Genomic DNA, 13,319 nt, shown 5'->3' with positions numbered 1-13,319 from the left:
GTGGACTCACCTTTTATGAGTGGCAGCCTCCAGTTCAAAAATATCAAAGTCCCAGGATTCCTCATTTTCCATGGCCTGAGTTATCTGTGATGGGATGTCGTGAAGGGAGGTGGGGGTGATCACACCGCTGGAAGCCTGCTGAAGGTCTGCAAAGTGATGTGATTCGGAGAACAAAATTAAGAGGCTTTACAGCATTAACTGTTCCTTAGGGAGAACAGTTCTGCTTCAGGGGGCGGTTGCTTTGTTTCTCATTTTTGATGATACACCAAAAAACTTCTTACTGATAAAAAAAAATTATCTTAAAGCTTTTACCTGAAAAAGTTATTTTCATCACTTAAGCATGGCTATAATAGTAATAGTGGTCCAAAAAACTAAAAAGGAGAAACTTACTTTTTGTTGAAAGAACATACTCATTCCTGGATGGTCTTCGAAAAACGTCCTGATAAAAATCAAGGAAAGAAGAGAAAGGGAAGTCACAGCTATTCTGTACTCCTTGAAAACCCCAGGACAGCGGGCCCCAGAGGACGCTGCGGGCAGCCCTCCCCATCAGTGCATGCCGAGGCTTCCCTGTGCTCACCTCTGCGGCCAACCCCGAGCTCAGTCACTCACCCAGGAGCACACAGCCTGACGCTGCACGGACCTGCTCAACTCGGAGGTAGGGGCATCACCAGGACGGCGAGCCCGGGAGACTCCCCAGAGCCCAGCGTCCTGCTGGCACTCGGGACCGGGTGACGCCCCTCTGCCCTCAACCCCTTCCCCCGTTTCCTGCCACCCTCCTCAACGCTCGTGGACACCAGCCTTCCTCAGGAAAACTAGATCCCTCCCTGCCCTCGAAGCACCCTCGCTCCACCCCCAAGCCCCGGAGCGGCCCCTCTCCTCAGCCCTGCGGTGCTTTCTCCCCATGCTGCCTCTCTTCACCCCTCACCCCCGGGCACTATCCCACCCCGCCCCTCATCCTTTTTCCCCACCCCCTCACCTACAGGCTGGAGGAGCCTCTGTCTCAAACAGACAAGACCACAACTAGACATCATCATCGCTGGGAACCCCCTACCCAACTGATTTTTGCTTAAAACCTTATTTTTATGAAATCAAGTGACTTTAGAAAGCCGGAATTAGGAGGGGGGATGAATTTTTACTTCTGAATTTTGTCACCAAGACAAAAACGGTGACAGATGGCAATGGAATGATCTGTTTTCCACCAAGCTGTTCTTCCCCTGTAAGGCCTCTGTACTAGATGGGGTGGAGGAGGCATCTAGACCCCTCAAGAGCCCATGGTATAAAGCCTCCTTCTAATGAAATGGTTCCAAGGCCTTCCTTCCCGTGAAGTCACCAAATCTGTATAGGATGCTCTAGAGGGAAACCACGCCCCATCCACTGGTGCCTCTTTTTTTTGGGGGGGGGGTGGGGGTTGGGGGGTGGCGCCACGCTGTGCGGCTTGTGGGAATCTTAGTTCCTGGACCAGGGATCGAACCCATGCCCTCTGCAACGGAAGCACGGAGTGCTAACCACTGGACCACCAGGGAAGTCCCCCTGGTGCCTCTTTAGACATAGACAGTCATTCTGTTTTGTACTATGGTATGAAATGTTTCATAAATTTTTCTTTTCTGCCCATCTTCAAAATCTTAAAACGAGCTAGCTGTCTAGAACGTGCTCCTCCCTTCTCTGCTTCAAGCTGAGGTCCCCCTGGGCGGCAGGCAGCAGGTGGGTGATGGCTCGGCCAGAGGGCAGCAATGGAGGGTTTAGGCCTTGACTGAGCCCCACACACAAAGAGCGCTGTGTAGGCCAGCACGTAAACAAATAACCTCTGAGAAAACAAATGAGAACAGCAGGATCTAGCCAGCAGCCTGGTCAACTATACTTACAGACATTAAGCCCCCAACAAGGTCGATGGCATGAGGATCATCGTCCTTAGCATCGAATTGTGGTGAATATAATTCAGTGGTTCTTAGAATTTCCAGCACACGATCTAAGGCTTCTGTCACAGGCATGGGACTGCTTTCCTGGGCAGCACTGATGATATTGATTGCCTATAATACGGAAAGAAAACGACCTGAGTTTCATAATCTTAAAGACGATGGGAAAGCAATCCAGAGAGTCAGGCTGGCAGTAGGGCTCAACGCTAACTTAAGGCTAGTTAAAGTGCTCGTGTCACGCATCCTCTCTCTTCAGACGAGGCAGCTCCATACAACTAGGAGCATCGTTATTGCTGTGGGTCCCTTGGTGGTTCTTCTTGCTGAAAACTATCAACCAGGAGAACAAGGGACTCCCATGCTCAATGGAGACGGACCACAAACTGTTTCACCTTGGTGATGGGCGCCTCGATCTTCATGGAATGTATCCGGGCCGTGGAGGAGCGTCGTCTCTGGCTGGAAACTGTGGAGAGATCACGTGATACAGAAATCAGGGTGTTCACAGCCTTGGGTATCTGTCTCCCTTCCCGCCCCAGGCCCCACCCAGCGTGCTCAGCTGCACAATGAAGGGGTAGGACCAGAACTACCTGGTCGCTGAGCTTCCTTCCCATCCTAACAAGCCTGGGATTCTGGCATCACCAACTCTGCTTCCTTCAGCTCTAGGCACTAGGTTGCACGTGCACCCACAGACTGAAGTTCTGAGGTCACAGGCCAGAGAGAAAACAGAGGAAACAATCTAGCAAGTCAGGGCCAAACAGTGAGCCTCTTTTTGTGTTTCTAACAATAAGGCTTTATAATTATTCAGCTTGCTGCTCTCCAGGAGTGAAAATGTTCTGAAAGACAATGCCACAGAGGCTCCTTGTTTCATATATGGCGGGAGCAATAAATACAACTCAATTAACTGAAATACATGAATTTCTGGTTCAATTTTTCAAGGCATCCTTTGGTGCTTTCCACTGTTCTGCTCAATCTAGACGGGTTAGGTAAATACCTTAAGTGAGGCAGGCAGCAAATCTTAGACTCTAAAGTTTGTTAATTTTTTTGTTGCTCCTGTCAAGATCCAGTTCCTTTGGGGTGGGGAGAAGCCTGGGCAGTGAACTGGCAGGAAAACATACTCACATAGTGTTCTGTGTCTCTCCCTGAAAGCCCCACTGTCAGGCCAAATGCTGTTTACCAAAGGTCTTAAAGGACCACAGACTGTTCCACAGCCTGATGCGTCAGCCTTATTTTACCAAACTGGGGCCCAAGGAGAAACAACCAAGATTAACCAACTCAGGGGCTCTCAAATGCTCTAAATTTCAGAGACCAACAGAACTCCTTAAATCTAATTTTGGTGATCAGCACATGGTTGCCATCTTTCCATTTTACCCAACAAGGTCATTAAACCAAAAATAAAAACCACTATTCTATCACTATGTCATAAAAAGACTTGTTCTCATTTAAAAATATAATGAAAGTGACATATACTTATAAAGACCAAACAATAGTGTGAATGCAATAAAGTAAGAAAAAGAAATAAAAGGTATAAAGATTGTCATGACTGTATATGCAGAAAGTGAAAGAATCTACAAACGCTACTCTTATAATCAATAAGCTAGTTTATCAAGGTTACTGGGTACAAGGTCAATACATAAAAATTCAATTTTATTTCTATATACTAGCAACAAACAATTGGAAACTGAAATAAATAAACACCATTATGACAGCATCATAAAAATCAATATTTAGGAATAAATCTAATGGAAAGATATGTAAGATTTATACACTGAAAACGCAAAACATTGCTGAGAAAAAATAAAAGGCAACCTGAATAAAGACAAAGAGCATGTTTACGTTTTGAAAGACTCAGTGTTACCGAGATTTCAATTTTCCCCAAATTGTTCTATAGATTTAAGACACTCCCAAATAAACTCCCAAGAAGCTGTGTGTGTGTAAACTAACAAGCTGATTCTAAATGTTATATGGAAATGCAAAGGACCTAGAATAGCCAAGATAATCCTGAAGAACTTTATACTACCAGATATCAATACTTACCATATGACTGTAGTAATCGATCGTGGTATCAGTGTAAGCAAGGACTAACAGAACAATGAAATAGAGTCCAGAAACAGGCCATATATTTATAGTCAACTGGTTTACAATAATGATACTACTGCAAAAGATGGTTTTTCAACATGGTGATGGGCCAGCTGGGTTTCCCAGTAAGGGGGGGGATATTAATCTTTGATCTCTACCTTCACTAGATGTAAAAATTAATTTGAAATGGATCACAGACCCCAAGTGACAGATAAAACAATAAAGCTTCTAGAAGAAAACATGGGGGAATATTCTTCATAACCTTGGGATAGAGAAAGATTTCTTAAACAGGACACAAAAAAGCACTAGCTATAACAGAAAACACTGATAAAATGAACTTTAAGATTCATTAAGAACCTCTGTTCATTAAAAGACCATTAAGAGAGGGGCTTCCCTGGTGGCGCAGTGGTTGAGAGTCCGCCTGCCGAGGCAGGGGACACGGGTTCGTGCCCCGCTCCTGGAAGATCCCACGTGCCGAAGAGTGGCTGGGTGCGTGAGCCGTGGCCGCTGGGCCTGCATGTCCGGAGCCTGTGCTCTGCAGCGGGAGAGGCCACAGCGGTGAGAGGCCCGCGTACCGCAAAAACAAACAAAAAACAAAAGACCATTAAGAGAGTGAAAAAGCAATCCACAGACTAAGAACAGTATATTTGGAATACTTATATCCATATCTAGAATATAAAAAGAATTCCTACAAACCAACAAGAAAAAGATAAACAACCCAGTGATAAAAATGGGCAAAAGGGGCTTCCCTGGTGGCGCAGTGGTTGAGAGTCCGCCTGCTGATGCAGGGGACACGGGTTCGTGCCCCGGTCCGGGAAGATCCCACATGCTGCGGAGCGGCTGGGCCCGTGGGCCATGGCCGCTGAGCCTGCACGTCCGGAGCCTGTGCTCCGCAACGGGAGAGGCCACAACAGTGAGAGGCCCACATACCGCAAAAAAAAAAAAAAAAAGGGCAAAATATTAGAACATTCACGTCACAAAAGAGGATATCCAATGGCCAGTAAGCATATAAAAGGGGTGCTCAACCTCATTAGTCATCAGGAAAATTAAAGTTAAAACCACATCCAGTAGAATAGCTAGAGTTTAGAACACTGGTATAACCAAGTGTGGAGGATGCAGAGCAACTGGAACTCTCATAGGTTAGTGATGGTACATGGTACCACCCACACTGGAGAATTGTCTGCAGCTGCACAAAGGCCCGGCTATTCCACTCCTAGGTAGGAGATGAACACACATGTCCACAACACAAAAAATACTTGCATAAAAATATTCACAGCAGCCTTACTCTGAACAGCCCCAAAGTGAAAAGGTGAACACAAAGGGCCATTAATAACAGCATGGATAAGCAAATTGTGGCACAGTCATACAGTGGAGTACTACCAAGCTATAAAGAAGAACGGTAGCACCTAGCAACGAGGATGAATCTCAAGAACACTAAAATGAGTGAAAGATGCCAGACACACAGACAGTGCAGACTATACGACTCCATTTCTATGAAGCGCAAGAAGAGGCCAAATTAACTTATGGTGCAAGAAATCAGTGGATGCCTCTGTGTGGTGAAATATGTGTGCAAGTGCAGGCCTGCACGTGTGTATTTTCTGTACCTATTTTGGGCTGGGTGGTTACAGTCTATACAGTTCAATGTACAGAACTGTCAAAACCTATTGAACTCAACACTTAATATGAATTGTATTATATGTAAATTATAAGTCAATTAAAAAGAACAGTGGTTAAAACCCACAAACATTAAAAGAAAAGTGTTTTAACTCTCAAAAATACAGAAATGGACAAAGTAATCCAAAGGATGAACAGAAGTCAGAGTGTGGCGGTAAAGACAGTTTGGGGCACGAGTGACCTCGCCTCTGCTCTGCTGTGCCCGAGGGCCGTGACCATGAGGGCCACAGTGAGGACGGTGACAGCTGCTGCCACGACCCTGGCCAGGCACCACGCTCACTCATTTCATCCTTACGTGGTCCTCTGTGGACAGCATAATGATCCCCATATGATGATGAGGAAATGGAAGCACAAAGGTCTACCCCCAAGGTTGCACAGAAAGTAGATGAAGCTGGGACCTGAATCAAAGCAATGCTGAGGCCGAAGTCCATACTCTTCCCTGTAACACCACTTTGCTCCCTGCCCTTGCAGCAGGGGTGGGATCTGTTTCGTCTTTTCAGTGCAAGGGACACACGGCTTATTTTCCGGTCCTCACGACCAACCCATGAGAGAAGTGAGGCACTGGATCTCCACTGTAACATCTGCAAAGTTTTCGCTGTTTATCTAGTAACAATCAGCTCCCTATTGCTTCCCAATTCATCTCTGAGTCAAAGAAAGTACATAGCTAGCAGTAATATTTGCCTCCACACTATCTATAGATAATTTTCATTGCATTTTTAAAACTTCTAGATCATTCAGGCCACATATCTACATAACCGTTAAAAAATTATATTCCACTTAGAACTTAAATAATATTTGCTTATGAAAAGTCTTTCACATCCCCAAATGCAGCTCACTTACTTCCCCACCAAAAGGTAAGCTTCCATGGCAAACTGCAATCCACAATGGAATATATCGCTGAGAACTTCCAAATGCATTACTCATACAATTACAATAGATAAACTGACATCTGCTGTTACAGTTTAGAAAATCAACTAGAGGACTTCCCTGGTGGTGCAGTGGTTAAGAATCTGCCTGCCAATGCAGGGGACATGGGTTCGATCCCTGGTCTGGGAAGATCCCATATGCCGCAAAGCAACTAATAAGCCCGTGCGCCACAACTACTGAGCCTGCGCTCTACAGTCCTCGCGCCACAACAACCGAAGGCCCGGTGTGCCTAGAGCCCGTGCTCCACAACAAGAGAAGCCACTGCAATGAGAAGCCCGCACACCGCAACGAAGAGTAGCCCCCATTCACTGCAACCAGAGAAAAGCCCATGCAGAGCAGCGAAGACCCAACTCAGCCAAAAATAAATAAGTTAATTAATTAAAAAAAAAAAATCAACTAGAGAACAGACGGTAAAATGTATCTTTTTCTTTATTCCCTGACTCCATCAAAAGGGTCAGAATGGAACCCACTGGCAAAGGAGCTGGGGGTGAGGGAGAAATGGACACAGACTGCTAGAGGGTCCCCTTCCCTCTCCTGAGCTGGAGGGGGGCAGTGACCCAGAGATCAGACTGGGGAGGGAGTGTCACACGTCTCCATGGGTTCAACACTCACAGGACCATGCTTTCTCCTCGTCTTTGTCACCTACCTTTGCTTGTTCGAGAGGCAGCAGTTCTGACATCTAGTGAGCTTTTCCTCCTGTCGTTATGTTTGCCTGACTGATGATCTGTGGAAACAATTAAATTATAAATTACCTCTGCAAAGGGATTTTAACAACATATTAGGAAACTTACCAATATAAAGGTTTTAAAAAACAAAATTTAAGCATTAGAATACCATTTAGGAAGCCACAAAAATCAACGGAGTGCACAGAGATAAAGGCTGTGAACAATTACGTTATAAGGGAGGCTGACTTTCTCAAAATGTCCCACCTGGTACAGTCATAAAGTAGTGCTTTTCAGTTTCCAGATTATGTAATCACAGAGTCCCACGATGCAAAAACTAGCAGAAATGAACTCAAGAGAATTTCACCTATTATATTTCTATGTAATTGAATAAAGTGGTGGGAAAATTTTGATCTCCATCCACCCTTGCCCCAAAGGGAAAAAAAAAACAAAAATCTTTTTTTGTATTTTTTTTTCTACAATACAAGCTCTAAAATGTCCCTGGGAGGAATGTGCCTCTCTCTGGGAGGGTGGCACAGGAGCACTAGTCCGGGGCGCACTTCTCTGCCCCTCCTCCTGTGGATGGCACCACTGCATTTCGAGGCCCAAACAGGGCTTGTCTTTGACTCCTCTCTCCCTCACTCCACGCCAATCGATGACAAGGCAAAGCTGACCTTCCTTCTCGTGCCCTCCTCTGTGCACCTGCCGCGTGTCACACGTGGTGGCAAGCCTCCCCAACCTGTCCCCATTTCACAGACGAGGAGACTGGGAGCCGCTGTGCGGACGAGTGAGCACACAGCCGGCGCTCGAGCTCAGCTCTCCGCACCTGCAGCTGCTTCTGTCTTCTCTGCCTTCTCCCGGCTTCCTCATCTGGATTCCTGCTCACAAACAGGATCCAAAGGCAGGCCCTTGGTACTCCTCCCCACCATCCGGAACCTTCTCCACTTGCTATCTGCTACCTTCTCTTCCGTGTGGGCACTGGCAGTGACCTTCTCAAGGTCACTGATGACCTCCCTGTTGCTATATCTGAAGGACACCGTTTAGTTCTTACCTGACTTGTGGTACTAGACACAACTGATCATGCTTCCTGGAGACTCCTGGTTTGCACAAGTCCAACGCTGGCTTTCCTTGCATCTCTTACTGTTCCTTCCTAGTTTCCATCATGATTCATTCTCTCTTCCTCAGCACCCCTGGTGTTCCCAAAGGTTCAGTCCTCTTAGCCCTCCCTCTCAGACAACGCAATCTCCTCAGGAGACCTCATCCTTTTCTACAGCTTTTCCCAATTCCTGTGTTGCTGTCTTAATCCCAGGCCTTTCTCCTGAGCTCCAGACTTACATCTTAACTGGCCACTCGTCACCTCCATCTGGACACCCTCGGGAATTTCACATGAGCTCACTACCCAAATGAACTCAGTATCTTCTCCTAAATCACTGCTTATCCCAGGCTGCTGAACGGCATCTACCTTTTTGCTTAAGTTGGAGACAAGTCATCCATGACTCCTCCTTGTTCCTTGCCCTCAAGTGGTCAGATAAATCTATGGATTCGACCTCCGAAACACCTCTTTAATCTACCCCTGTTCTGTCCCTGTCCTGGCTCAGACACCTGTCATCCACCTCTGGATTATAATGACAGCCTCCCCTCATTGGTCCTACCGGCCCCAACTTTGCCCCCTTCGACCCATTCTCCATAGGCAGCCAAGTGATCCTTCTGAAACAAAAATCTGATCAGATCACTCTCCCAATTAAAACATTTTAATGGTTCATCACTGTTTTTAGGATCAGATTTAAATTCCCCAGTGTGGCACCCAGAGTCCTGTGATATCTGGACCTCCTCTCTCCAGCCATCACGAACTATTTATGATGTGCTAGTTCACCTCCCAAACCTCTCTGCCTTGGTGCAAACTGCTTACCCCCACCTAGGAACGCACCCCTCCCTTGACGCCTCCTTCACCTGGTTAACTCTCGATCCTCTTTGAAGATGCAGGTAAGATGCGGCTCAGGTATCATCACCTCTGGGAAATCCTGCCCTAATGCCTCACCCCCAACATTGCTGGTAACCGCCTGCTTTACTGACTTGACTGACTTCCTCACTAGCTGTGAATGACACGAGGGCACTCAACAAACATTTACTGGGCACCTACCACGTGTCAGGCTCTAAGCCAGGCGCTAGGGGTGTAAGGATGAATATGGTAGGGTCCATGCCCTCAAAGGGGGTAGTCGGAGGGGAACAAACACGGGTGAACTAAGAGTGACAGTCGTGATGCTGGGGAGCAAAAGGAGCCCCAGGAGGAAGGGGCAGGTCTCCTCTGGGAGGGGGGGGCAGAGAGGAGATGAGCCATGTTTTGCAGCGGGAGGTCGGCAGAGGAGGAAGGCACTTCCTGGAGGAGGACGCTGCCTGCGCAGACGAGGCAGAGCTGGCTGGAGGGAAGCAAGGAGCAACGTGTCCCAAGGCCAGGGCTGTGGCAGGTGTGGAGAGAGGCGAAGCAGGCTTGAACTTCTACTCAGCGTTTAAGTGACTCCCCTAAGGCAAGACCAGACCTTCCTGTGACCACCGTGTTCAGCCTGCTTCTCTTCCTCTGTCTGAGTCCCTGCAGAGCTCTGCAGCTGGTTCTTAAGGTACCTCCACCTGCTGGGCTGCTGCTCCTCCAGGGAGGGCCGAGGGGCTCACGGCAGGGTGACCTAGACCTCTCAACCAGCCCGCAGCCTGAAGGAGCCCGCGCACAGGCCCTCCTGCCTCGAGAGGGCTCCACGCCCACGACTGACCCGAGTCCTGAGGCAGCCGCGCGCCGCAGGAGGGAACGCTCAACAGGCCTCGGCCGCCCAGCCAGCTCGGGCTCAGCACCGCCCGCGACTTCACGTGTCTGCACTCAGCTCCCCGTTCCAGAAAACTGCGATCCTTCGCACTGCCCATCTTTTTAGGAGAGGAAGGTTAGCAGGGTTTCCTTGGCCTGCTGGGCAAACCCAGGAGACCCTGGAGAAGCCGTGAGGAGCAGGAACCATCCCGCAGCCCCGCGAACGGGCAGCCTCCATCCCAACACCAACACCGTGGTCCCCCGGGGGGAGGAAGCAGAGAACCAGGTTTCTTGCATGACTTGCCCCAAAGTTACTCTGCTGGGAACAGACTTTCAGAGAACTTTCTCAGACACTCTCAACCGTCCAAGCCTTTGAGGAGGGCCTGCCCTGCACTGGGACACCCCCTCCCCCCGCCTCGGGGTCTCACCGACCCCACACTGCCAAGCCTCCAGCTGCTGCCCAACCGCGGGCTCCCTGCGGCCTCGCACACGGGGAGCTCCCTCCTCCTGCGCCCGAGAAAGCTCACTTTCTCCAGGTCCAGAGTAACACTCCTTTCAGGTCTGCCCAGCCCCCGCCCTGGCAGCACACGAGGACACCTGTAAAACACGCTGAAGCCCTGCTCCGCACCACCCGACCCGGAACCTGGCACGTTGCTGGCAAGGCCCTTCCGGACCCCCTCCGCCTCCCCTGTGCTACCCATCCCCCTGCTAAGAAGCACAGAAAGCAGCCTTCGCCAAGCAGAGGCAGTCACTTGGCCTGGCACGTGGTGCCCGTGCACTGTTTTGGATGAATTATGCCCTGGCCTGTTTTCTCTCCTCTACACGATGGCAATGCTGGTATTCTCGTCTCTGGTCCCTCCTTCCATGTAATCTGTTACATACAGGCTCTAAAAGCTTAGAGCTCAGGCGTCATTATACTATTCCCTTGCTCAAAAATCCTCAAACTCCCACTGCCTAGAGATGAAAATCCTGATTTCCCACCTAGCATCTAAGGATCCTTCACGATCCCAACTCCCTTCCACACTGACCTTTTTTATACCAGTCAGAATTTTAACCCTGCTCTTGCTCTTTCTAGAACACACTCTGTACTTTCACTGTTCAGTAACTGTATGTATTTCTGGAATGCTTTTCCTCTCACACCCATCTTCTTACTCAAATCCACCTCTCCCTGTCTGGAACGTCCCCTTCCCTCTTCCTCTGCCTTTCTCACCCACTAATGATCACTTCTTATCACTTGCTATGTGTCCCTTCGTGTCAATATGTCTCTCCTCTTTTCCGATTAAAGCCTGATTACTCTTGGGGTGCCCACAAGAACTGTTCCAGCATGTGCTTCAGAGCTTCTGGAGTTGGCCATCTGGATTTGAGTGCCAACTCTCCCACTTCCTAGATGGACATCCCTGGGCAAATTAGGTAGCCTTTCAGTTTCCTTATCTGTAAAAAGGGAACCTCATCTATTAAGCGTCTATCCCTCTGGGTTATTGCAAGGCTTCAACTAAATACACCGTAAGTTAAGCACTCAGCACAGTGCCTTGTACACAACAAACAGTCAGAAAGACTTGTGGGAAACATTCCTAGAATGAATGAGTGAACTGTGCCGGTACTGCTGAAAGCACACCATCAACAGCTGACGGTATGGAAGACAAAGTCTTCTCCTTGGAGGCTCTTACAGACCAGCTGGGCAACCAGAGCACTGCCTGGGCATGGCAGGGTGCTATAAAGCATCCACACAGGCTGGATGGAGAGCCTCTGGCATGGAGCCGGAGAGGACCTGCACCATCACAGGTAACGGCCAGAGTAGGAAAGTGGCTTGCTGAAGCCATGATATATGCTGGAAGGAAACAGGTGATTCCAGGCCAGGGAAAAACATCTGCAGTCACGTAGACATGGGGTGAGCGGGTGGTGTCCAAAGCACATCAAGTCCTCACGAGACGGATACGACGTGAGGCAGGTCTGATGGGGTCCACCTACCTCCCCGTAGGCTGGTGGTGAAAGCATCCCTGCTAAAGCACTGTAGTCTGAAACCAACACAGTTGCCTCTTCGAGCACAGATCATGCCAACAGACCACACTCCACTCAACACATCTTCACATAAGTTCATGCAATGGAGGTGACCAGTTCTCTCCCCACAGGCTGAGACCCACCCCAGGACACCTGTCAGATCGCCCACCTGTGCTCGGGTCCTCTGACTCATAAACCAGCCTGGGAGTCAGGGAGAGAAATGCTGCCACGGTGCTAGGAAAATACAGTCCCACCTACGCAACAGACAAGCTCGTCAGAGGCAGGGCCTGTTTTTATTTTTTTATTTTTTCAAAAGCTCAGTGAACCCTAAGAATGAATATGGGGCACCATACCTGTATGAGTGTCAGACTGAACACATTCAGCTATTTTCGTAGCCTAAAAATGAATTTTACAAGACATTAGTTTTGAGTGCCTAGTTATACAGTAAGGGAAATCTTGCTGGGTCCCTGGGGTCCCAAGGGCTCTCCTTACATACCTTATTGTTGCCATTGCACGCTCTGACAATGGACACATAGTGTCTAATTTTTCTGCAAGTAGAAAACAATGTATTATTTCTCTCCTGGCTCTCTATTCTGGTGGATATCTAGCTAATTTTTCATTACGAAAGGAGCATCTCTCTTTCACAATACATACAATGCTTGGAGGACAGCAGTTCTATTTGTGTGTGGCCAAGGCCACCAATAAACAAACAAGAGTCTACAAGCATTCTCTGGTGTCTCTGTAGAAGAGAAGTTGACTCTTCAGTAAAAACAACAAAGTCCTTCTGAGTCATCACAACACACAATAAAAAGTACCTAGGTTTTAAAAATGTACTACATGTTAACCACCCCAAAGCCTCTAATTCCTTAACATGTTTTCACAGTTTCACAGCCCTTTCTTTTGATGCTCTTCTTCAAGTTTCAGCAAACAATCTGCTCACAGTCATTCATGGAAACAGCCACAGGCCACACTGGGGCCGAATGTGCGAGTCTAGAACAAAGCAACTGGGGCTTATCTCAGAAGATGCTGACTCTCCTCACTTATTTTCCATTTTTCAGCTTTTCCCCTTGATAATCCAATCCCTACAGTTATCCTCCCCCAATTTGGAAAGGCCATAAAAAGGCAGAGAATCAGAACAGAGAGCCCACACAGAGCCGTCTCCCTGAGGCAATCGCCAGCCGGCAGCAGAGCCTGGTGACCAAGCACGTGAGCCATGCAGTCAACGCAGAGGCCTGCAGCCCGGCTCCACTGAGCGCTGGTGGCCGGACTCTGGGCCAGCCT

At 48.4% G+C, this 13,319-nt stretch overlaps 1 protein-coding gene across 3 annotated transcripts in view; it reads right to left on the bottom strand.

Annotated features, from left to right (window-relative positions):
- PDE8A (phosphodiesterase 8A) overlaps positions 1-13,319 on the bottom strand; it is a 135,555-nt gene that overhangs the window by 23,373 nt on the left and 98,863 nt on the right. For all 3 annotated transcript variants that reach the window (XM_082852614.1, XM_082852615.1, XM_082852613.1), the window contains exons 10-16: positions 12,535-12,586; positions 12,392-12,434; positions 7,234-7,311; positions 2,303-2,373; positions 1,863-2,027; positions 391-439; positions 11-146 (exon numbers count right to left, since the gene is read on the bottom strand). In XM_082852614.1, the coding sequence (XP_082708740.1) occupies positions 11-146; positions 391-439; positions 1,863-2,027; positions 2,303-2,373; positions 7,234-7,311; positions 12,392-12,434; positions 12,535-12,586 (594 nt within the window). The remainder of the gene's footprint in view (positions 1-10; positions 147-390; positions 440-1,862; positions 2,028-2,302; positions 2,374-7,233; positions 7,312-12,391; positions 12,435-12,534; positions 12,587-13,319) is intronic.

This window comes from Leucopleurus acutus (genome assembly GCF_964270905.1).
Source record: "Leucopleurus acutus genome assembly, chromosome: 1".
NCBI lineage: Eukaryota > Metazoa > Chordata > Mammalia > Artiodactyla > Delphinidae > Leucopleurus > Leucopleurus acutus.
The sequence above is the reverse complement of the archived record's forward strand: the minus strand, read 5'-3'. Positions and strand labels throughout refer to the sequence as shown.